We start from the raw sequence: 24793 nt of genomic DNA on the forward strand, positions 1-24793 counted from the left end.
GTCCAGAAGATGCTAGAAACTCTACACAGTCACAAACAGCCTTCATTAAGTGCACTATGAACTGGGAAGAGAAACGTTCATTCACTCTAGCTATACATATGGAAAAGAAAATTAAAAACCTTACACAAGCATTACCTCAGATTGCTTAATAACCTGACATTGTGGTTTAACTCTGGTAAGCAGCTAAACCCCACACAGCCACTCGCTCTCTCCCCCTAGTGGGATGAGGAAGGGGAATCAGAAGGGTAAGTGAGAAAACTCATGGGTTGAGTTCAACAGGTAAAGCAAAGTAAAACCAGGCATTCATTCACTGCTTCCCATAGGCTGGCAGGCGTTCAGCCGTCTCCAGCAAAGCAGGGCTCCATCGTGCTAAGGGTGACTTGGGAAGATGGATGCCACAGCTCTGAAATGTCTCCCCTTCCTCCTCCATTCCCCAGGCTTTTATTGTTGAGTGATATGACCATACAGTTGGTGTGGGATATCCTTTTGGTCAGTCAGGCTCAGCTGTCCCAGCTGTGTCCCCTCACAGCCACTTGTCCCCACTCGCTGGTGGGACAAGTGAGACAGGAAAGGCCTGGACCCCGCGCAGGGACAGCACAGAGACATCAACACCGTTTTCACCACAGATCTGAAACACAGCACCGACAAGGAAAATTAACTCTATCCCAGCCAAAACCAGTACACCTGACTTTAGGAAAAGGCTAATTTTCAAGCTCTCAGGAACACAGAGGTTTCCGATACTTTTCTGCTTAGAAAAAAAGTACGTCAAGCAACACACTTTAAGCGCAGTAGCAAAAGTATAACAAATACTATTATTTACACATTAGTCACGTTACTTTGTAAGTAAAGATCTGACCATACCAAGCCACGGCCAACTCAGTGTGCATTTCTTCTAGTGGTGGCCCTGATACCATAGCATCATCTCGATCACCTGGAACTGAGGGGGGGGAGGTGAGAGAACTACTGTCTGTTCAGCCAGTGCTGCTGTTCTTACACAGGCTCCACCATCGCTACCCTTTCTTTTTGCCCTTTGTGTTGTTAGGTAGACATTTAGGCATCATTGCTTTTAAGTACCGCGAAAACCAAGAACAAGGAGAGTACGACTGGTACCACGTGCCAGCCTTTATTTTTTTTTTTTCCCCCATGATTTTTAATCCAACCCTGCCAGTAGCAGCGCTACCGCCCATTCTTCCTCAAGAAGACACAAATTTGCGATGTAGAGCAGCTCACCCTACTTTTCTGTGGTAAACTGCCCCTACCATCCCACACCCCACGGCCTTAACTGGCCCCAGAAGCACAGCTGCTCCCTCAGCTCTGGGCGCCATCTTACTCCTGGGCGCCATTTTGTGAGAGTTTGCCCCTTGTCCCAGCACAACGCCCCTTTGTTTCCAAGACCAATAGCCTGAGGTACAGCGCTACAGCAAAGTTATTTCCTTTCCATTTCCACACAAATTATCACAAATTTAATTTCTTCCCCCGCCCTCTTTGATTCCAGGGCTCACCTTCAGTGGTGAGGCTCCCGCCTCCTGAAGAGTGCGACGCAGCCCTCAGAGCGGCTCAACACCGCCATGAGGCGGGATGGACAGCCCGCCTCCCGCTCTTACCTGCTACCCGAGCCTCTGGCGGGTCTCGGCGGACTCCGGTGTGTCCTCGCACCCCTCACAGCCCTGGATTTTCCTCATAAAACCGCGGGCGGCTCCGGGGAGGGGGACGGTCGGGCCCGGGCGCCGGGTGGCAGCGGCCGCTGCCACCCGGCGCCCGGGCCCGACCGTCCCCCTCCCCGGAGCTTTTGTTTTCCTCTTCCTTAAACTGCCTCCTGCAGCCCCAGGGCAAAACGTTCCTCCTCCCTCACTAAAACACCAGCCTCAGCACCTGGGGGTGAAGCAATCAACTGATTTGGGGGGGAGGGAGGTTGAACAGGTGTGTTGTAGAAATAATGAGCTTGGCAGCCTTGACTCCTTGTTAACCCAATGGAAATCTGGAGGCTAATCACCAAGACTTGTTTCTCTATGAAAATACAATAGTTTCACCTGAACAGTTCTGTGTTCTTCAGGATAAGGCTCATAAAGCCTAATGGTCAAGATCATTTTTCACAAATTTCAAGAAACAGAAATCCCCAAGAAGGGAGAGGAGTGACATTTCCAGGCAAACAAAATGAAATGCAAGAGTTTTGTTCCTCAAGGATAAACCTAGAAATAACCATAACTACAGCTGCAAAGCACAGGTAAGAGGGCTGCTAAGTAAAGCACCAGCACTTTTCAGTGTTAAATACCCACCCTCAGCCTTAGCTCTATCTCCTGCCCTCCGCAGTGGGGAACAGAGCCCAGCCCCACATCCAGCCCCCAGGGTTTAAAAACAGTAACAGCAGTTTGATCAAAACAAGCATTTCTCAAACTAGTCACCCTACTTGAAATCCTAAACAGTGTTCTTACATAGTTGGAAGCATTCAGAACAGAATGACATTTAAAACATTAAGAACTACAAACAGATGAAGTTACATTTTAAAGAAAAGACTTTTAATGTAATACTATAACCCATACATGGACTGTTTTAAAAAAAGAAAAATTAGAATGCAATGCAACCTTAAAGTGTGTTCCACCGTGACTTTCATCTAACCATCTTTCCTGTAATCTGAAATTTTAGTCAGTACTGATGATGAATGGGCACAGAAAGTGAAAAAAGATAAACTGAAGGAGGTGAAGGGCAAAAGAGGAGAATATTTCTGAAGATTGTTTCCTCCCACAGTACAAATTTAACAAGTGTTTTCAAGTTTAGTTTAATTAAGCTATAATTACCTTCTGTGGAAGTGGTGGTGAGACGACTGCTGCACAGCTGGAATAACATACTAAGTATAATTACTCACCACCCCAATTAAAAAAAAAAGTCTTTTGAGATGTTTCTACCAACAGCAAGAACAGTTTAAGTATTATTAAGCAGTATTTTAGCAGGTTTTTTTAATATCTGTTACCTGATGGGTAAAAAGAAAAAAGCTACAGCAGGACACGAACCATACATCAACTAACATTGCTAGCATTGCATTTCTCTTACTTAAAAAGCTACACTGAACACAGAATACCATGCATATACAGATATTACCAACTATTTTGAAATAACTGCTTTTCAGTACGAGGGAATTACCAGCTTGCCCTAAAAAAGTTTTTCTTCTAGCTAAATAAATGCTATAAAAAATGAAACAAAAAAGTTGAGTATGTTGGCTTTATCGAAACAGATGAAAGTGTGTCAACTATAGCGTTCACTCTGGAATCGTGGAGCATAGTTTCTGGCACCTTCATTCTCCTGTGTTGTGATTAAGTCTATAATAGCCGTCAGTACTGCTGTATCCCTGGATTTAATATCATTCCAGTCCACAGGATGTGGGTTTTCTATTTTTTCTTGTAGAAGATCATCAAGCTCTTGTCTTAAATTCTGCAAAGAGTTTGTTGGAATGAACAAAAAAGAAAAAAAAAGAAAAAAGAAAAGAGACAGGCAATTAGAGCTACACACAACAGCATTACTGTTTGCCTAATCTTTACACCTGCTGCTCTCCTATCAATTCATTTCAACATCACTATCAAAAGCTGCTTCTCAAAAACTATCAGTTTTACCTTTTATGACAGATGACCATCTCTGGAAGTGATGACCTTTTAACAGCCTATATATGTCCATTAGCTGACTAATTCATGATTAAAAATATTTGGGGCAAAAAAAGAGACACAATTTCTAGGATCTAATATTGAACAAAGCGCTATTCAGCTCTTCCTTCCACTGGAACTTATTACTGGTAACTGAAGAGTCCCATCCTCATATTTCCATATCCGCGTGGACATGTCATGGGCTGATCAAGTCATCCTACAGCTTTTACTGTGGAAAACTACAAGAGATGAAAAACTCTTCAAATCTCTCACTGTAAGACATGTTTATAAATCCTTTAAATACACCCTATGACTCTTCTCTGAAGCTTCTACGTTTTTCAATATCCCCATGAATTCTTCAGCAGAGGCTGCACAAGAACATCATCACTATCTTCCTGACACCTCAGACACACAGCCTTATTCTCGTTAGTCAAGCTATTAAATGGGAAACAAACAAAAATTAAATCTGACTGCCTGCTCCTAAGGCCAAACATAAGGGAGTACATTACTGTTTACTTCTGCCCAGTTTACCATGCGATACAGACTGTCCAGAACATTAATACATTACATTATTCTCTCACTGTAGTGGTAAATCCATAGGTACATAGTAATATCAAATAAAGAAATCTCTAAGAAGAATCAGTGTTACACTAAGTCTTCCATATATGTTATTATTAAACATAGTCACCTTAACCAAGTGCGCTATTCTTGCTGGAGACTGGAAAACAATCCATTCATCCACAGCGATGGTATCCTGATCTTTATCCTTCTGAATGGATATATCTCCTCCAAAGAACAAGAGACAGTATGGGGAGACCTCTGTACAATCATACAAATAAATCTGCAAGACACCAAAATTGTCCAATCACTCTTCAAAACATCTTAAGTGTTATCAATAACCCTTAATGAAACTTATAACAGAATTCTATAACATCATTATTCAGAGCCATTCATAAATTCCTTCACATAGAATGAAATCAAACCAATGACTCTGTAACAATCAGAGGAAAAAATAATTTTAGTGTTACACTGGTTTGAGATTAAAAAAAAAAAAAAAAATTTACACCTGCTATTGCCAGAACCTTAAAAGAAACCAACCCCCCACCCCCCCCCCCCCCAATCCCAACCACAAAAAACCCAGTAGTTATTTGTGGAACAATACCAGCAGTATGACAAAGAACATAATCTGATAGCATGTAAAAAGAATGACCCGAAACAGGAAGGCTTCAAACAAAGGCACTGTTCACATCCCCTTTGAACCCCGATCCAATCTTATTAAAGAACTACAAAAATAAATTACACAAATATAAACCTTCACATACACTGCTAGTTCTCATCTTCAAATGGTACACAAGCCAGTTATAATGGAACTCTGTTTCTTCCACATTAACTGATTTAGGATGAATATTAACTGTTCCATCTGTCTTGGTGCAAACTTTCACCCTTAAAAGGAAAAAAAAAGTTTTTATTTTAGGATTAAAATAAGACCTTGAAAGTTTAGCACAATGGTGTCCCAAGTTAAAAAAAACCCTCCAATTCTCTACTAGCATAATAAACTCTGAAACTACAAGGACGTTTGAAGAAACTTTAACTCCTTTCCCAAAAGATTACAACTGAATCTACAGTATGAACTTTTAGACACGTCTCTCTGTGCATTTAAAGAGTTTGAAATCTTTGTCAAATTACCCCCCTTAATAAGCCCGGTCATTCTCTCAAGTAGAAAAACAAGTGGTGGGTTTTTTTCCAAATGAAGGACCATGTCTGTTAGTGAATTTGGTTACTCAAACCAAGTTTCAAGCAACTGCTTGGTAAAACACATAAGGAACTTACACATCTGAATTCTTTGCTCAGCGTTAAGTGGCATCAGTGTGGAACGAGGGACTAGCTATACCACTGTCAACCAGTCTAGAGTGGTGTACCTCGACTTGTACCACATGCCTTTGAATGAATCTGACTCAAGGGACAACCGTCAACTCCTTTGGTTATACTTAGCACCCAAAATCACGTTTCCTTTCTAGCGTAATAATGCCATCAGACAATAAAAAGCAGAAACCAAGCACAACAGATATGAAGCACAACTGTTCTCCTCCTTCCCACATTTCAGAGATGTAATTCTTTGGGTATGGATCACTGAGCTCTCTATTCCCTGTGTGGAGAAATATCTTGTAAAACATAGAACTCAGTATTTGGAACAGAAACAGTGTGTGAGAGAGCCTCTCCAGGAAAGTGGTTAGTGTAACATATCTCTTGTTTAGTCAATCATAAAATTGAGCCTTCCTGGGCAGCTGGCTGACACCGAGCTCCACCATGTGGCAAAGACACAGTGACACCATAACTTGCATCAGGTTTGCAAACTACTGCACTGAGGTGACTCTGGCACACGGGACTCAGTACAAGAGGGAGCATCGACTGACAAGCAGTGTCAGCTATAGACAGGTCTAAATTACACAATACAAGGTAGCATTTTGACTACCTATTCTTACTCCTTTCACAGAAAAAATGACTTGGGGTTTTTTTTGCTTGTTGCTTTTAATTATAGGCATCACGATTGCTCCTAGCTTCCTGTTTCCACATTACACACACCCAGAAAACAATCAGTCCAAATATTCAACCCTTCATTCTGCCTTAAATCAGCTCCATAACATACTGGAATTTCTAGACTTTATGGTGCCAAATAATAAGAAAGGACAATGTTTCAACTGCTGCCATAGACAAAAGATGATGGCAGGACTCCTTTAGCAGCAGTGTTATTGATATATTGCAACATTATCCATGGTATGATATACACAAAGTATTTCAGAGAGTAGCAGGCATCTAAATGTTAAACAAAGTGAAGATCAACAATCTCATGCTCTCCTCTACCCTTCTCAAATGAAGCAACCCACACCCATGACTGAGCTATACAGAGATTCATTCATGCACTCAAGCCATTGCTTCACCTTGCTAAACTACCTAATGTAGAAAACACCTCAAATACAAATCAACATTAAACCAAATCCTTACATTTTTCTCTTTTTGCTGAAGCTTGGCCGGATCTTTGCAACTTTTGGATATAAACCAGCACAAATGACTGCTTTGAGCAACTTCTCATTATCTGCAGAAGACAGCAAAGTCAATAGTGCAGTTCTGCAAACTGAGACTTCAACTATCAGAAATTTTCTATTTTCTTCCGCTGTTTACCTGAGTTGGTATTAGATTTGGGATCCTTGGGGTCTCTGCTGTTCACAAATCCAGCTGCAAGGAGATGCTCAGCAAACTGTCCTTTCATGTTATGCAGCATCTAGGAAATAACAAAAATTGTTCCAGAATGATGCTGTGCCAAAAGGCTTCTCCCCTTCTCCCCCCCACAGGCATGATTTTAAACTGTCAGGATCTTACCTGCAGCGTATTTGAAGACAGGAAATATTCCCAGCAATAGTCTTTCTCAGTTCTGAAACCACGACGCCGAGTCTCTTCCCAGCCCTAAAAATTAAAGTCATAGTTCAAAGATGTAAGTGAACACATACTGAACAAGTTAGACAGCAAAAACTAGAGGTCAACAAACAATATAGATATTTTTCTCTAAAACAGAGAAAGTAAATCCTTTGAACTCTTTGTTTATATATACGCAGCACAGAGCAGAAAACCACAACTTTGTAACATTTTGAATCAAAAACTTCCCTTTTCCATGGTGAGGAGTGAAATCTAGCTAAGTTTGTCAGAATTTCATTTGTTACTACTGTTAACAGTCCTGGACAGAAACTGCATTCCAGGCCATTTATTTCCTCCTCTTCTCGTCCCAATACTATACAGCTAAACCTCCAACAGTTTTGAAGTCAGCTTCAGCCTCTTGCAGAGGCCGGAAGGACAAGAATTAATGACTTCGGCAAGATAACTGTAACATTATGGTTTTTTTGTCTCTTCCATAGACTTATCTGCAAGAAATTAGGTTATTGAGCCTGAAGACAAGATTGCTCAACACTAGAAAAATGAAAATTAGTTTGGTTTTCTGTTCTGTAGAAGTCAAGAAATAAATACTTCAGAGCCTAAACTGATCAGTTTTCTCCTTAGAATAGTCCATATTACTCAAATTAAAATTCTAGAAGAAAAAACCCAAACATTAAAACATGCCTACCGTGAAAGCATTCACCACAGTTAGATGATCACTTTTAGTGTTCTTTGACAGTTCCTTTCTTCTTGCATCTGCTACTTTCTCTTTGCCCTGAGAATAATTAGAACCTATAAAATATTCATGACTGACACACCATTTTTCTTAATTAAGATACGTACACACAGCAATACTTTGTGTGCTACATCCAATATTCTGTAGGCAAAGACTATACTTTACAGTATGTGAAGGCAATCTTTTACTAATAAAAATGTAATTAATGTGAAAATAACATTAAAGTGCTTTTAAACTATAACATCTCACTAAGTCCCAATATCCTTTTCTGAGATTCTTAAAGTCTTATGTGTAATTCTCCTTTTAGAAGTCTTACCAGAGGAATAACAAAAGGGTCTTTGAAGCTGAGGCTAGCCGCAATTGTAAGTACTGGATCTAAGCAGCAGAATAAAGCTCCAAAGAGGATCATTTTTCCAATATGTGGTTCGACTGGTAATCGTGCTAAATGGACACCCAGTGGAGTCAGTTCTTCTTGTCTGTCCAAAGCATTCTGTCAGAAGGGAAACAAAAGGAAAAAAAGAATAAATACAGCATTTGAAATGGGATCTCCTTGAAATAGCCACTAGTATACCTAGAGAACAAAGGAAAGTCTAATAGCTGGAAAACATAATGAGCTGTAATAAGGTATGGTAGGAAAGTGATCAAGCAAGTTATGGAGAAATAGAAATGTTCAGTTAGAGACAAGAAAATGGAAACCACCTTTAATTGTGTTTCAAGTGGTTTACTAGGGCTTAGTGTCTTTCTGGATGAAAGTATTAAGTATTATTAATACTTGAGAGTCTTCCTATTCTCCTAACCAAGCTTATTTTTAGACTTGTATTTTACCCTCAATATTACTTCTGTTTTTATTTACTCTCCCCTTTGCTGCTATACAGCATTGTCCCAGAACACCAAATGTATGTCTGAATTTTAGTTTCATCTAAACATTTATAGAATCATGCCATCAGTCTAAATACCGCCCTTCATCTAAATGAGATGTTTCAATTTATTGCTTCAACTCATTTGTACAAATAATAGCAGGGCAAGAAATCAGCTGTACAAATGCATCATTAAACTCTCCTTCCCCAGCATCCAGAGGGGCAGTGACATACAAGATCTTTCTCCTATATACCTTATTGGCCCACAAAAAAAGTATCTCAAACTCTTTAACTAATTTGACTGGGATAGGAAAGCTTGGTGGATGCAGCCACGAGCAGGGTATTAACAGAAGCAGCAAATTAAGTATCCGTAAGGAATTTACATGCAAGGTGCATGTATATGTATTGAGTCATTTAGAAAGTTCCTCAGGAACTACTCTATGCAGCCCATAAACACCACATATTATGTGAAATTATTTCCTCTGTTCAGTGAAGATATATAAAGGATCTACACAATACAGTAAGAGGTTGCAAATGTCTAGATGTGTACAATCAGAACTGTCTGATAACAAACACCACAGTAACATGGTTCTAAATAGATTTTTTCCTTGCGTGTACATTAAGCAATACTTTACCAGCTCCATTAGATGATTTATGGCCAACATTACAGCATCACGAGATGGTGGATCCATTAGTTTGCTCAGAAAATAAGCAATTCCACCAAGCTTTAGAATCTGAAAGAAAAAGAAAAAACAATAAAAACCTACAGCAATTGGAGAAGGATGGCTACCTAAAATTAGTAAGCAGTAACCACACTAATTAAAAAAGTGTAAATAATTCACAGCTTGAGATGGAATTTCACTAATTAAGAATTAAGGACAAAAATAAAAGTGTATTAATGATGAAATTTGAAACATAAGGATCTATTCTTCATTCAGTACACATACACATGGTATTCCTTATGCATGCTTAAGGAATTCAATACAAAATGCCAAAAAGGAAACTCACATCAGTTCTAAAACTACTTTTTAGTAAAATTATTTTAAGACCATATCGCTTGACTCACTACCATTCTCACTGAAGCTCCTCTGACTGAATGATACTTGGGCAGGGAAGAGGGGAGGAAGCACAGTCCAAGTTTTTGTTAATACACTTCAGCTTTTATTTATACTAGACAATCCTGTGTTTCCTGTGTTTGATGCATCTAGATAGAAGTATGCATTTTGCAAAAGTTGCTGCAATTATATAGCTAAGTATATTGTACTTCTAGTGTAACAGAATTTTGACTTGAAGGCGACCCTAGGCTCACAGTTGCATTAACTTAATCTCTCAACCTCTTATTCCAATGGAAAAGTAAGTAATAAATATGTTTGAAGATCCATATGTTTACCTTGATTTGTAAACAGAGTTCTTCCAAAGGTGTCCTCAAGATCTCTGGTAACTGATAATCATCTAGAAGGCTAGCACGCAATCCATTGTATAGATGATAGCAGTGGCCTGGCTGAACTCTGGAATTATTTAAATAAGTAATTATTTTTTTTTCCCTATACACCATGACATTATGGGGTGTTTTGGAAAGCTGTTTATAAACGAACACAATCAAGGAATTAGAACTGAAGCGTATTCAATTGTAAAAGCCTTTTCAGCTTTCTGAAACACAGACCCATCAACAGGAAAAGAGGCATGCTGAACACAGAAACCTCCTATCAAGTGCTCAAAAGGAGTAATGAAGAGACCAGAGAAGAACTGTTAAGTTCTGTAAGAGAGAAATTACTCCACAAAGTATTTTGAGAGGGAGAGAGATTTTTTTAAAAAATTGGTATATAGCTAAGTGATAGTAAGTTGTAGACAACTTTCACTTTAATCTATCATAGCGTCATAAATCAGGTATGAAGGCAACAAAAATTTAAAAAAATGCATGACTTATTCTTCTGTAAGAAGGAGGGAAACTCATGAGTTAAATTCAGCCCAAGTTAAGTCAGCTTCCTAGAAAGACAAAGAAACCGTTCTTTACATAAGAACAAGAGACAGTTGTGCTAGCATTTGCTTCTGAACACATGAAGTAGTATCTTCAGCACACAGGTGCTACAACACTGATGGAAACTTAACATCACAAAACTTTTCTATCGCCATTATTCTTACCTTCCTGCTCGACCTTTCCTCTGCTTGGCATTAGCTTTACTAACCCACTCTGCTGCCATTGTGCTAATGTTGTTCTGTGTGTCAAAGTGAGTTTCTTTTATTTTTCCACCATCTATAACGAACACGACGTCATCTATTGTAATGCTGTTAAAAAAAAAAAAAAAAGACAGAAATGCAACTCTTCACCTCTGCAAGATTGACCTAGGATTTTAAAGGGGTTTAGCCTCTCCTTACCCCCTCCCAAACTGCGAGCCATCAGTAAAAAAAACAAACAAACCAACATGTTTGGAATTTTGTTAAGAATTACATTACTAAGTAGTTCAAGTAAAAAGTTTGATTTATTCTCCTAGGTCTGGAGAGAGTCACCCCATGGGGTTTTGAAGTCTGCAGAGAGGATAGGTAGCTCAGATTTATCATGTACAACAAAGGCGAGTCTTTATAGTAACACCTATGTTTTAATTGTTTAAAACAATTAAAGGAAAACTCTCGTTTAGTCTATAAACATTTCTAAAGATAAATTGTTATAAATGAACCGAACAAATACAGAAACATATATTTTAGAAATATTAAACAGGTTTATACTTTAGATTACCACTTTTGTTCATTTCGTTAAAGATATAGCTTTTTTCAGTCTGTATAGCTAGCTATTTACCTAGTCTCTGCAATGTTGGTAGCAATCACGATTTTCCTTACTCCTGGCGGGGTCTTCTTAAAAACCTGTAATTATCCATGGCCCATTTATACATTTGCCAAAACCAAACATATGCTTAATTAATTTTTTTTGTAGTTGTGAAATGTTACTTTATTGCATAACAACATAAGAAAAGCATACCTGAGTCTGGTTAACAGTAGGCATCAATGAATGTAAAGGTATGATAATAAACCTATCTGAAAATTAAAAATCAGTAAGAGATACGGTGTAAGCACAGAAACTTTAGTTTTACAGGAAAATCAAGTATGCAGAATACAGAAAATATGCTGCAAGTATGTCCACTAGTTCGTATCCTGAATTCACAGGTATATGTATCATAACGGCAAGTTCTAAAGTAAAAAGGTATAGAGGAAATTTTTTTTTATTACGCTATGATAACTTGACAAGTTCAAGAAAATATATGGAGTTACGTACAGTAATTTATATTTTTAAATTCTCAAATTATTTAACAATTGCTCAAGTTTAATAAATAAACTGACACTCAGTCCTTCAATAGATTGAAATTCTTTATCTATGGAACATACATAATATGAACTCAACTATAAGATGACTGTGTGAATAGCCAAGAGCATAGTTAGACGAAAATATGAGTTATGCAAAAAGGACAAATTAAAGTGTATCGGATAGGCATAGAGTATTCTAGTGTCCTATTAAAAAAAGCTTCTAGGAATAAACAGGATTTAAATGAACTACCAGCAAAGCAGTAGACAGAAGCTGCTGAAGAATCAACAGGAAATGAACAGAGAAGGGAGACAGTTTAGTTTTGAACGGAAGTTATCACAGCTACAAGAAAGTACAAAAGGAAAAAGATGTGGGCCTAAGATTCTTTTTCAGATTTTTCACTCCTACACTGAGGAAAATGAGTTATTAGCATTAGGTAGATGAGAGATACCACACGTCCAGAGAAAAGCAAAAAACACTGAACAAACTGCAACCATTCCGAGACATGAGAAAAAAAAATAAATCCAGTGCAATCCCAGCAATCACATGCAAAAATTAAGTTTGCCGCTATTGCTAGAATTCCCATGTAAAATTTGGTTTTTACCTGACTTAAACATGACTTGTGACATCAAGAGATCATGCAAAGTGCTAATGTTGTCCCAGCCTGGAAGAAACACTAGAATCGCACCATCCTATATATAAAAGAGGGAGTGAAGGGAGAAGAGGTTAGAATAAATCATATGCTACAGGAAGAACCAGCTACTTGCACACTAATACATATGTAGTGGATAGACGATATTTGAAACCTGGATATTTGAAATTTGGAACAAAGTTTGTAAGATTGTTTTCTATAAAAGAGTTAATTACATTTATCTAGCTGAATATAATAAATAAAAATTTGATTGCAAATGTTTTTCCCTTGCAGTGTTTTAAACACCACCATTTCAACACTGGAAGAATTTGAGCTGCAAATAAAGCAGAAAAACTAACGTATGATTTTCAAAACAGGTAGAACAAAATACAAAATAGCAACTCATCCTCATTATCCACAGCTTAAATGATCTATCAACTGAAATACTAAATTATTTAATATTTTAAAATAATCAAAATTCTCTTTAAGGAATCAGCCAAGGTGTCATCTCTTCCACAGATGTTTTTGAACACAGAAACAAATATATAGCTTCAGGTTTTGACAGTCCACATACATTATATGTATGGTAACAGAAGTTATTCTTCATTTGTCACTGCTTCAGGCACAGGATCCTTCCAGTATTAATATTCTGATAACGTTATTACTAAATAACAAGATAAGGCACATTTGGGGATAACAATGCAGCTGTATTAACTACTAATCTTGACAGCTGAAAGTTGGAAGACTCTCCTAGCTGCGTGTTTGGTAAGTGTGACTAGACTTCTGCTAATCAAAATTCAGTCTTCACAGCATCTAAGTCAGCTTTGAATTACTCGGGCAGAAAACCAGTAAAGCAAACTGCACAGTGTAGATATGAGGCAGTGAATGTCAACTCTAAGAATTGCTCTTGCCCTCTGCCTCCCGTTGCTGAGAATTAGAAACGGAGATTTGGTTGTACACTAAAGAGGTTTTCAGACAGCTATTTCATAAAACGTAAGTTTTACTACACGCTACACAGAAAATTACCTTTGACAAACAAACACAGTCACAGAAAGAACTAAAAGTTAAAATTTAATTTGTAATTCTATTACTTTCCATCAAATAACTAAGGTGTATAATTAATTTGAAGTTTTTTTTAAAAGCTTAGACAGAAGAAAAAAAACCCGCAGCAATCTGAATCCAAATGGCACCCAAACCTTCTGATACCTATCCTGTTTTATTTACAAGACAATCTCTACTGCTAGTGAAAGAATTCTCTCTTTCCCCGCTTGCTCACAAGGGACCATAAATGAGCATATCAAATGCATTTGTAAGTTTTCCAAGTTTCTTACCTACATAGCTCTCATTAACACCCACAACCTCTACCCAAAAATAATGCTTAGATGCGTGCTCCTCTTTAAACATGGATTCTATCCCATCATTTCAATAAACACGGCAGTTGCTCACATTCTAAACTCAGGGCTTAAATAGTAATTAAATATTTAAAGCTGTTGATTACTTCTCAGAAGAGCAAAATAAAAAATTCTTCTTCTTTGTATCTGTACAATAAGCCAAACTGTCAGCTCTGACACTCCCAACAGCCACTGAGGTCAATTCAGTCACATTATTAAAGTGTGATGATAGGAGACAGAAGCGTACCTCTTCTTCCAAAACAATGTGTCTGATAAGTGCTGCTATAAGATCAAGGTCGACCTTGTCATCATCCATCATTTCCAAGGCATCTATAGTACTTGCTGAATACCTACAGCCATCGAAAGCATACACATTGGTAACTTACTAACATACAAAGTCATGCACTCATGTTCCTGCTATAAGGCTCCGCAATCATACATCTAAGTAACCCACTATTGCTCAATTTATTTCTTTGTCTTTTCAATTACTGTACCTCCAATGTACTCTTGAGATTTAGTTTAGCATGATTATCGTCAGTGTAGAATAGTAAGTTTAATAATTACCATGTTATGTCTGAACCGCGTTTGAAGCATTTACATCATCTCTCTCCTCCTCATGAATTACCTAGGACCTAAACAATCCGAGTTTACCTTTCAATTTATCCCTCTCTCAGAGCGAGTACAGGAGGCACCTCATCTGTTCTGCCCTTTGCTTTCATGAAAGCCAACGCTATAGCAAGAATTGCCAATTGATTCAAAAGACATGGTGGGAAAGGGAAGGAGGAGCACAAACAGGATGAGTGGAGCATGGGATGGGTCAGACAGAGATAAAGCATTGAGGACTTTTCCCTTAAAAAAGGGAGGTAAAACTGAGCCACCTATATTCATTATTGTTACCAAGCTGGACATATAGACAGTCCCAAAACACAACAGACAAATAAGACAGGAGAAAAACAGGAAGATGCTGTTCCTGAAATACATCAGCCAGGCTATCCAATTAATCAGTTTACCCAGATTACCGAAGTAGTCAAATGCTGGCAATCAAAAGAATGTTTCAAGTAGACAATCTCTACTAGATGCTCAAGAGGAGAAATTATTTAGCTTCATTTTAAACCACTATATAGGAATATTAAAATATTCTGAGGAAAAGGTTGTGGGGGGTTCTTTTGTTAGGGTTTTTGGGGGTCATTTGTTTTTTGTTTAATTTTTGCTTGTTTGTTTTTAAAACCCAGCATATTTTGTATTATGTTGATTATGAGACTAAAATACTGTGAGATCTCTCTCAAAGAAAAAGACTGAAGAAGAGAAGAATTCATCAGAAGAGAACTAATGACCAAAGCTCAAGAAACCTAACATCATGTTGAAGACCGTAATGAACAACACCAACAAGCAAGCAACTTGTCAGGTGTAAGTTCTCTTAGATGCAAAGGAAGCTAATTCCCAGTGATAACTCCAAAGCATTTCGACAGTTGCCAGCCAATTGTACGGGCAATACCACCATTATTGTTTTCCACAGTAGCAACTATCACAACATTAATAAAAGCACAGTAAATTGTCTAAAAACCAAAAAGAGTAACTTGAGAACAACCTGCCCCGCAGCTGCCTTAAATAGTCTGGCCATCGTTCCCTGTAGATTTCCTCTTTTTCTTCTTTTTCTGGTCTGCTTACATGTCCTTGCATGAAACCTTTCTTCCACCGTGGCCGACGGTCTGTGTTTTCTGGAGTATACCTTTAAATTTAAATAACAAACATAATTAAAATTTGAAACTAAAGTCATTTAAAGCCAGCTGCATAGCAGTTTTCCAAACCATGGAAACTATGCAATGCTTTAGCTATACAAGGTAAATAAGATTCTTAAATTTCTTTTCTGTAAGAAATCTTAAAAAAGCAGGTACCATCTCTAGTAAGCATGAGAATGTGTAGGAAAAAAGGTCTGAACAAACAAAAAGACTAGCTTGATTTAGCAGCCTGAAAATTCACCACTCCAGAATAAGAAGAGAAGAGACAAGTTTTTTTCCTCCTCAAGCCAACATTTCCAGGTTGCTATGTGCAAATGCTTCTAAATGTCCCTTGAAATGTTTTCTGTTGAAAAACACACCTAAATTTTCCACAGATTATTTGTAGCAAGTTAATCTTTGAAAAGACATACTACGCAAAAAAAAAACCCAAAATACTGTCTGTAACGGTGTGCAGAAAATACACTTACCTCAACTTCTCAATTACATCCTCAAGAAGGTATTCCACTACAGGGAAGGTGAACCCAGGTATGTGAATCATTGGACAATTATCTGTGGAGGATGGCACAACTCAGTTTTTAAACAGCAAATAAAATACTGTACTGAAATAACAAAGGCAATAACACTCTTCTGTATTTTTGCAACATAGTTGCTAAGTCTATAGGGGGGTTTTGTTTGTTTATTTTTAAATTCTCATAGAAGATGCCAAATTCAATTCCAAATACAGTTGCTGAATAAAAAAAAGCATAGGTAGCAAGCAGCATATTGTTCTCCAGCATGTTCTGGTTCCAGCTACAGGATACAGCTAGAAAACTGAACAACTAAAGGCTTTAATCTGATTACCCACTCACACCATGACTTCTAAAATATGGTAAATATTAGTGAATACTTAACATGAAAACACGCTGGAGACATGTCTCTACGATAGGTCTGAACAGCAAATACAAAAGCAACATATGCTCATGATGAGATAAAATTATGGGAACAAGCATCTCCATTAGCTGTCAACTATTTGTTAAATTGAAGTCATTACCTCTTCTGATAAAAATCAGTTCTAAAATTTGAGAACTGTATTACACCTTAGAAGCCTAAATTACTTAAGCAGAACATTCATAGGAAGCATTTCACCTACCAAAATACTCTGAAAACTTCTCTGCATTTAAAGTAGCACTCATGAGTATTACTTTCAGATCCAAACGAATATTCAGAAGATCTTTAATAATGCTCATTAAAACATCCGACTGAAGATTTCTTTCATGAATTTCATCAAGGACTACGTGACTAATGCTGGACAAGTGCCTAAAATAGGACAGCCGGAAGTTAAACATTTGTTCTTAGCAAAATTAAAAAAAACAGAGCAGAGATTGTTTGAAACAGCTCAGTAGTCAAGTCATTTCATAACTGTATTCAGTTTTTTATTAAATAAGAAAAAACTTACTTATCTGACTGGAGCCACTGTAGGACAATTCCTGTGGTACAGTATAAAATTGAACCTTGTTTCCTTGGTAACCGACTGAAAGAGATACATTAAGAATTCCTCAGTTCTCTTCTGTATTTTGCAAAGTACTTCAAAAGCTTAAAATCAAAATGCAGATAGTCATTACAGACATTATGAAATATGCCTCATTCTCTAATTTGCTCACTTAGAGTTCAATTGGTGGAACACGGAATTAGGACACAGTTGCAGCATTTTTGTTGATGGGGAATGAACTACTTGTAATTTGACAAATGCCCTGACTTCCCAGACATCATTTTTCATCATTTGCACATTGATCCTCCAACCCCAAGTTTTTGTATCTATCTAAGCACAGCACAGATGACAGGTAAATACATAGCAATGTAACATTCTTGATTAAATAGTAAAGAAAAACATAAATGAGATTCTATAAACTCAAATTAAAATGCTGAAAGGACTAAGCTGTCATCTCTCACCATCAGTTTTTCCTCAACAATAATTGAGATTCCATTATTTGCTGGTAACATTTCAGATATTTTTTTTTTAAATTATAGATGACTCCAAATATAATAGCTTTTGATAGCTTTTGCTCTATGGCACTAGGTCTATGAACTCTTGTCAATGCACCTAACTTTATTACCTGATCCCAGCGGGATTACTCAACAGGTAAGTGTAGCTAATACATAATGTTCCCCAGAAGTATGGGTTATAGCATTCTTTCCTTTAGCACTTTTTTCCTTGAAATTCATGGATTAGGCACATCAGTTTTATCTCTATCTATAGCAGAACCTTTTAGAAGAGCTGAAAAAAGGACTTACTAGACAAAAGTAGAACGTGGTGCTAGCCATATAATGCCACGTTGCATATAATACAATAATTGCACTCAGACTTTTTGCTAAATTTCAGAAACCTTATTCCCTACGCCAACTATTCACAGGAATTCCTTTTGGAGAAAGTATCAGAACAAAAGCAGTCATCTATCTTAAGAACTACTCCTAAAATTTTCTTGCTTGAGCAACAATAGATACTACTGTACACCAGTGCACAAGAACTGCCAGGGGAGCCTCTCTCACCTCTGTAGACGGATTTGGTATCCTGTACTCTTGCCATTACCACATGCTTCTGCCCTTTCAACCGCGACTCTCTCAGCCACCTTAGGAAAATAAATAAAATCAAAATAGTGCATTAAAAAAATATTACAAAATCCCACAAGGCTGATCTACGATTTAAGCTACTCATCAGCAGGAAATACCTAGAATCTAAACAACACACACCCTGAAAATCACTTTTTCTCCTCACTGAGAACAGCATTTCCTGTCAGCAATCCAAGAACAGGTTTGCAACCCAGGACATATTTTAAAGACAGACACCATTTAGGCATTAGCAATACACTCGTCCTTTCATCAGGGCAAGCTTTTCCTCATGGGAAGTAAGGTTCTATAATCATTTGATACTTCACTGTCAAGAAGAGTGACTACTGTGCACTTAAAAGCCAAATTCTTTCTTGCTCATTAATATGCCTCTGAAGAGCCTGACATAATGTTTGCACTGCCCAAATCCATTGAAGTCACAGATATAAACCATGATTAAATTCAGGGAAGAATGAGGCTTCCAGTGCCAGTACTTTATTAATGACCAAAAATTATGGAATATCAAATTAGTGTATATTAACACAAGCGTTATTTGCAATAGAATCCAAGATGACTGAAAACAACACACACAAAGCCATCTTCACTGTCCACTACAGGCTGAATGCTTATCTTGAGCTTTAAATTTAGCATGTGTACACGTGACGGCAGAGCAGTTTCTCCAAGAGATGCACACTACCTATCTGGTCATTTGGAATTTTTTCAGACCTTAACTTTAAATAATTTAGCAGATTGTACACTCAGTTCATCAACTTGCCCACAGATCCTAGGCCCAGTAAGAAACGTGTATTTCAGTGATTCTGAGTAAGGCAGTAATTTTTCCTCAGATGTCTTAGGGGGGAAAAAAAAAATGAGTGAAAAAAAATAAATCACAAGAAGTAAGTTAACCAGTTTGTCAAATAGCACTTACTGAGATAGCACTGATCCTCCTAGGCTGAGTACAAACAATCCTGCATGTAGACCCCTTCCCTCGCTCTATGTAATCATCCAGAATGAACTGTGTAACTTGGGTTGTCTTTCCACAACCAGTTTCACCACTTATCACAGTTACTCGATTATTGTTTATAAGGTTTACAAGTTCCTGTTTCCAAACAAAGAGAAAACATTCACTGTATTATTATTCAAAACAGATTTTAAAAGGATTTTGACAATTCTCTGCTACCATGCAATGAACTTCGAAGAAAGTGTCATAGCAAGTAAAGAAACAGATACTCATCTATTTCTCATGCTAAAAAAAACAAGTTCAGTTTAAACCACACAGAAGTAATTTCTGCACATTTGGACTTCACATGTGTAAAGTCTGAAGCACATAAAATTTGAATACTAGTTTTAAATATTTAAGATCCTATATGAAAACAACATAAAATAACTAAAATGAAAGCCTGAAATACATTTTTAATGTTTCTTCCTCCTTCTTGCCTTCTGTATATCTTTGGTGACTGAAAACAAGTGTTTTCTGTTGGATTGCAGGACTGTACTAACTGAAGATTTTCAGAGCAACATTTTAACATTTCTTGTACTGACAGTACCGTACTTCTTCCACTCCCAGCCTCTACTTCCCAATCCAAAGGGCTGTGAAGGGGAATATAACTGTCTTAAGAACCAAACACTAACAGGAAGGACCACGTTATGACAAATACAGTAACTTTAGAAAGGCAGCTCACTAATCATTCACTGAACCTGCAAAAGAAAATGTAACAGAATATGCGTAATATTTATCTCATACAGGTGACTTCAAATGAAGAATTAACATCTATTAATAACAACCCACACTGTCACTGATTTTATATTCTGCCTGGCGAATTAATGGCAGTAACAACCAGCAGTACAGCCATAAAGTCTGTGATTAAAAAATAAAAAGGTTTAATCTGCATTCTATTCAACTCTAAATTGGGCAAGTGTTCAACAAATGGCCACAATTTTATACATGTAAGAAAATAAATGCACGACAGTTCATGCAGTGATCAATTACTCTACATAAAATGCAAGTGACCAGGTACATTCTACAAATTTAACTGGCAGAGGAAGAAGAAAAGACCTATACTTTAAAAAGACTACTTCAATGTATCCACCATTCAATACCATTTCCGTGAATACTGCTTCCTCTACTGATAAAACTGTATCTAACTGCAGAGTAACTCTGCATGTGTCACGAAGCAGAGAACCTGAGCTGCTTTCTGGAAAGAAGTCAAAGCCAGTGTCAGAACTTGAGAAGCTTCTGCACCTTCATAAAAAGCAGTAAGTTTCCTGTTAGTCCTGGTTACACAATTGTTTCCTCGTACTTTAAAACAGAACAACGGTAATGCACATTCTTTCAAATTAAAACACGTTTACCTGTCTCATCCCATATGACGGGAGTTTCTCTCGGAATCTCTGGGGAAAAAGAAAGTAACAGTATCTTTAAACACCTTTTCCCACACTGAAACAGATTTCATCTACAATCTAAGCTAAACTGAGAAACAACATGACAAACTGTTAGGCTAATACTTATATAAACACAGACCTACTAGAAATAAGTTTAATTCCATCCATGTTTTCAGTTTCATTAAATTTAGCAAAATTGTTTAAAACCAACAGTTCAGTAAGTGACAAGCTACATATGTGCTGTTGCAAGACTAGGGCCTTGAATCAAAGGGAGAACTGTCTGTCCACAGTAAGACTCTTTTATTTGACAACTTCTTATATGTCTGTTAGAACAACACAAAGTACATTTTTAAGAGGCAATTCCTTCAGATCCCATTTTTGTGCTTTCAGTTTTAGGCATAAATTCAGGGGTACAATCCACTATAAAACAAACAGGAAAACCCCACCCAACTAGACAATGTGTAAGTTTAAAATTTTAGATTTTATGCAATCAGCAATTGTCACCGAAAGCCTGGGGTTTTTTTGGTTTTTTTTAATCACTGTCCTACCAATAGGTACGCATTTTGTAAATTCTGAACGCGATTTTTAGGCAAAGTAACATCATGACAACTTCCTAGTAAATATATTGCAAGTAATTATGTTTTCTGGTTAGTTTAATTAAAAAAATAGGCCAATCAAAAGCTTTCTACTTAATATATGCAAAAGTACCTGCATTTCAATATATCTAGGATCTGATTTCTTCTTTCTTAAGTCTTCTTTAAGTTGCTCATCTAAATCAGTATCTTGGTCATTTTTTTCAAAGAGATATTCCACATCGCGATCAAGAAACGTTTTTTCCAAGACTGGCCTCTGTTTTACAGGAGCTTTTTCAGTATCTGGTTTCACTTTTGTGGGCTGTTCTGGAGTAGGTCTGAAATAAGTGCAGAAAACAGAAACTTCAAAGATTATCCAAGATGCGCCTGTGAAGAGCACACTGAACCATTCCAGGCAAACCTGAAATCTGTTTGGGACATTACAGCCACAGGTTACCTGGCCATCAGCTGATGGCGTATGCCATTAAAACAATTAAAGTCTGAAAATTACCAGCCATCAAAAATTTTACATCGGTATCTAGAAATGTAAAATGTTCTTTTGCATCAAACGAAGCTAACAAATCAACAAAACATCTACAGAAAATCACTGCCTAACCCACTGCCAGAACCACTGCTCTGGAACTGGATCACTCAGCAGAACAGAGACCCAAACACCTTGTTTCAGTGAACTCGGAGTAACAGACCTGGCTGCCCATTTCACTGACATCATTTAAAATCCTTTAGGTGTTAAACCCTATTTCACAGAAAACATTCCAAGACTGTACAATAAGTGAAAAATGAAGTGAAATGCTACCTCTGGAAGAGTAATTCCAGAGGCCAGGAGAGCTGAAAAATTCCATATATCTACTCTAGCAGACCTGCAGATCAATTATAGACTTTTATTAATTTAACACAAACGTAACAGCTCAAATTCAACAATAATCTGGAAGAGAGTTTTACAGCAATGGTTACAACCAACTTTTTCAGTACGACACTACATGTAGAGAAAACTGAGTACATTTGTTAACCTAATTTGCTCACTAAATGTAAATATATTCTGATATGCCTTCCTACCAGTTTGTAGGACGTTTGTTCAATTCAAGGTAAATAAAAGCATTAGTAATTGTTTCTCTTTACCCTTCTTCATCCCCAGACCACCAAGACATGGCTTCTTGCTCCTTTTCATTTTTAGTTTGGACGGTATTCAACAGCTGCACAATTTGCTCTTCCCTGCGTTCGTCCATACGCACAACAGCTCTCTAATGAAAAAAAAAAAGTACAATTTTCATCAACATATGCTTAGCATATCACAGAATGGTTTGGGTTGGAAGGGACCTTAAAGACCATCCAGTTCCACCCCCCTGCCCTGGGCAGGGACACCTCCCACTAGACCAGGCTGCTCCAAGCCCCATCCAGGTGGCCTTGAACACCTCCAGGGATGGGGCAGCCACAGCTTCTCTGGGCAACCTGGGACAGGGGCTCACCACCCTCACAGTCAAGAATTCCTTCCTAATATCTCATCTAAATCTCCCCTCTTTCAGTTTTAAACCGTTCCCCCTTGTCCTACCACTCCACTCCCTGATCCAGAGTCCCTCCCCAGCTTTCCTGTAGCCCCTTTAGGGACTGGAAGGGGCTCTAAGGTCTCCCTGGAGCCTTCTCTTCTCCAGGCTGAACAACCCCAACTCTCTGGGCCAACTAACAGCAAAAATAAAAAATGCAATATCGACAGATTTACATTATTAACATTCCAATGTCACTGACAGCCTAGCGAGACTCTTCGGCACGATCTGACGCTTCTCACAGGGATGGATGAGGCCGAGCTCTCCTCCCGGCCTGGCCCAGCTCCCCGCAGTCCCTCCTCCCCCGCTGCTTCGGGGACGGGACGAAATGCCCCCGGGCCGCAGCGGCGGCTGGAGGGGGGCACCGATGCTGCCGGCGCCCCCGCAGAGAGGCCGCGCCCGCCGCCGCCCCTCACCTGCTGCCGGTCCGTCTCCTTGCTCTTCTGGCCCTGCTTCCGCGCGTACCACAGCCCGATCTCGCGGCCCTTGAGGTGGCTGGGGTGGCGCCCCCGGCCGCCACCGCGGCCGCCGTGTCCCCCCGCCGAGGAGGAGGAGGAACCAGCGGCCCCGCCATCGCCGCCGCGGCCCCGACCCCAGTCGCGGCGGTGCTCGTAGCTCATGGCCGCCCGGCACCCGGCTCGCAGCGCTGCCACCGCCCGCCTCATCCGCCGCCTCACTTCCGACCGTCGCCCCGCCCCGCCCCGCGCCCCCGCGCCCCGCCCCTGCCGCCCGCGGGTTCGAGTTCCGCTCCCATCGCAAACCGCGGCTGGGAGCAAAGCATAACAGCGACTAAATAAGGCAATACAGTCAGTGCAACATGTCACTGAAGTTCATCCTACATTAATACCTCTTCTTGTTTTGATTTACAGATCCAAGATTTGATTTCTCTTCCCGAGGCTGCAGATAAGGTTTTAAGGAAACATTAAATGTTGGTCTCTATCATTACCCATGGGGTTATTACCCTTTCGGTGCAGCAGATGGGTATTCCTAGTGTTTCTTTTTTAAATAGAATATACAAATTTAAATAGCTACCAGTTCTGGGTCTGCTGGCTGACCGCTGGTGTATATGGTATACTTTGTCCAGGTTCTCTGGAGTGTTGAATGAAACCTTTTAAATTAGATAAAATTATTCACCAAATTATTACTCTTTCAACAGTTAATCAATGTTCTTTTTGTTTCCTTGAACACCATTGTGCAGCTATAAATGCTTCTTCGATCTCATTTCTTTACATATTATTTTGCCTTTTCTTCTTTGTTGGTATGATTTACGTTCATTAAAAAATTACTGGCATTCAGATCTCCAAAATACAATGTTACCCACTGATTTTCAAACTTCGTTTGGGTAAAGGACTGCTTGTTTCAGAGAAAGCCATTCTCTCTTTTCTTTTCTCTGCCTACCATTTACCTACAGTTATTCCAACACCTCCCAGCAGTTGGCTATGTAAAGAAATAAGAACTAGGTGCTCGAGTTAAAGATCTGTAATTTCTTTTTTCCTTTCCCCTTGCAAAATGCTTTATGCATCCAAGTAGCCACTTGTCTTGCTGCTAGGTTTATCCTTTTCCATGCTTAACGAAATGTTTATAGCCGTAGCCTTAAGACATGCAAACCAAAACCACAGTGCCTTGTCACATTGTACACTCGTAGCCTTTTACTCAGACACCTCAGGTGATGGACCTGAATGACAAGGAGCTCCTGTTAGTGATCACGGCAGTAGGTGGCAGATGGCTGATGGGGCCTGTTCCTCCAAAGATGAAACTGCAGTGTGCGGGGGACCAGAGGCACAGCTCACCACAGTGTCCTGCATGGATCTACCCACTCATCCAGAGCTGATGTGTACATCTGCAGAAAAGTACAGCATCATGCCACGGTCTTGCACAGGAGGGTTTGTGCAAGAAGCATCATGGGGTCTTTTTTAGCTATACCCAGTTTCAGGTATGAGGAAATCTCAGAGAAGCTTGGATTTTAATTTGAATAAAAAGAGAAGTAAAG

The 24793-nt window shown here is 38.7% G+C and overlaps 1 protein-coding gene across 1 annotated transcript; it reads right to left on the minus strand.

Annotated features, from left to right (window-relative positions):
* Positions 1-2494: 2494 nt before the first annotated feature.
* Positions 2495-23468, minus strand: DHX36 (DEAH-box helicase 36). Its single transcript, XM_054206522.1, has 25 exons — positions 23220-23468; positions 22382-22503; positions 21381-21582; positions 20643-20681; positions 19219-19389; positions 18234-18313; positions 17143-17217; positions 16837-17003; positions 16175-16256; positions 15557-15697; positions 14216-14318; positions 12551-12638; positions 11626-11681; positions 11446-11510; positions 10794-10937; positions 10042-10159; positions 9287-9385; positions 8111-8284; positions 7747-7833; positions 7011-7094; positions 6813-6912; positions 6636-6726; positions 4955-5075; positions 4321-4473; positions 2495-3426 (listed from the first exon to the last, which is right to left on the minus strand). Exons 1-25 carry the CDS (start codon positions 23466-23468, stop codon positions 3241-3243), a joined length of 2997 nt encoding a protein of 998 aa, XP_054062497.1. The 3' UTR covers positions 2495-3240.
* Between the last annotated feature and the right edge of the window lie 1325 nt (positions 23469-24793).

Source organism: Rissa tridactyla, chromosome 6, assembly GCF_028500815.1.
Source record: "Rissa tridactyla isolate bRisTri1 chromosome 6, bRisTri1.patW.cur.20221130, whole genome shotgun sequence".
Taxonomy (NCBI): Eukaryota; Metazoa; Chordata; class Aves; order Charadriiformes; family Laridae; genus Rissa; species Rissa tridactyla.

Excerpts from the sequence above, each read along its gene's own strand:
- DHX36 (XM_054206522.1), bottom strand. The coding sequence starts at position 23,468 with ATGAGGCGGGCGGTGGCAGCGCTGCGAGCCGGGTGCCGGGCGGCCATG. Across the intron at positions 17,218-18,233 it reads TACCAAATCCGTCTACAGAG|TCGGTTACCAAGGAAACAAG; the intron begins GTGAGAGAGGCT and ends TATCTCTTTCAG. Across the intron at positions 12,639-14,215 it reads ACATTGTTTTGGAAGAAGAG|GATGGTGCGATTCTAGTGTT; the intron begins GTACGCTTCTGT and ends TTTTATATATAG.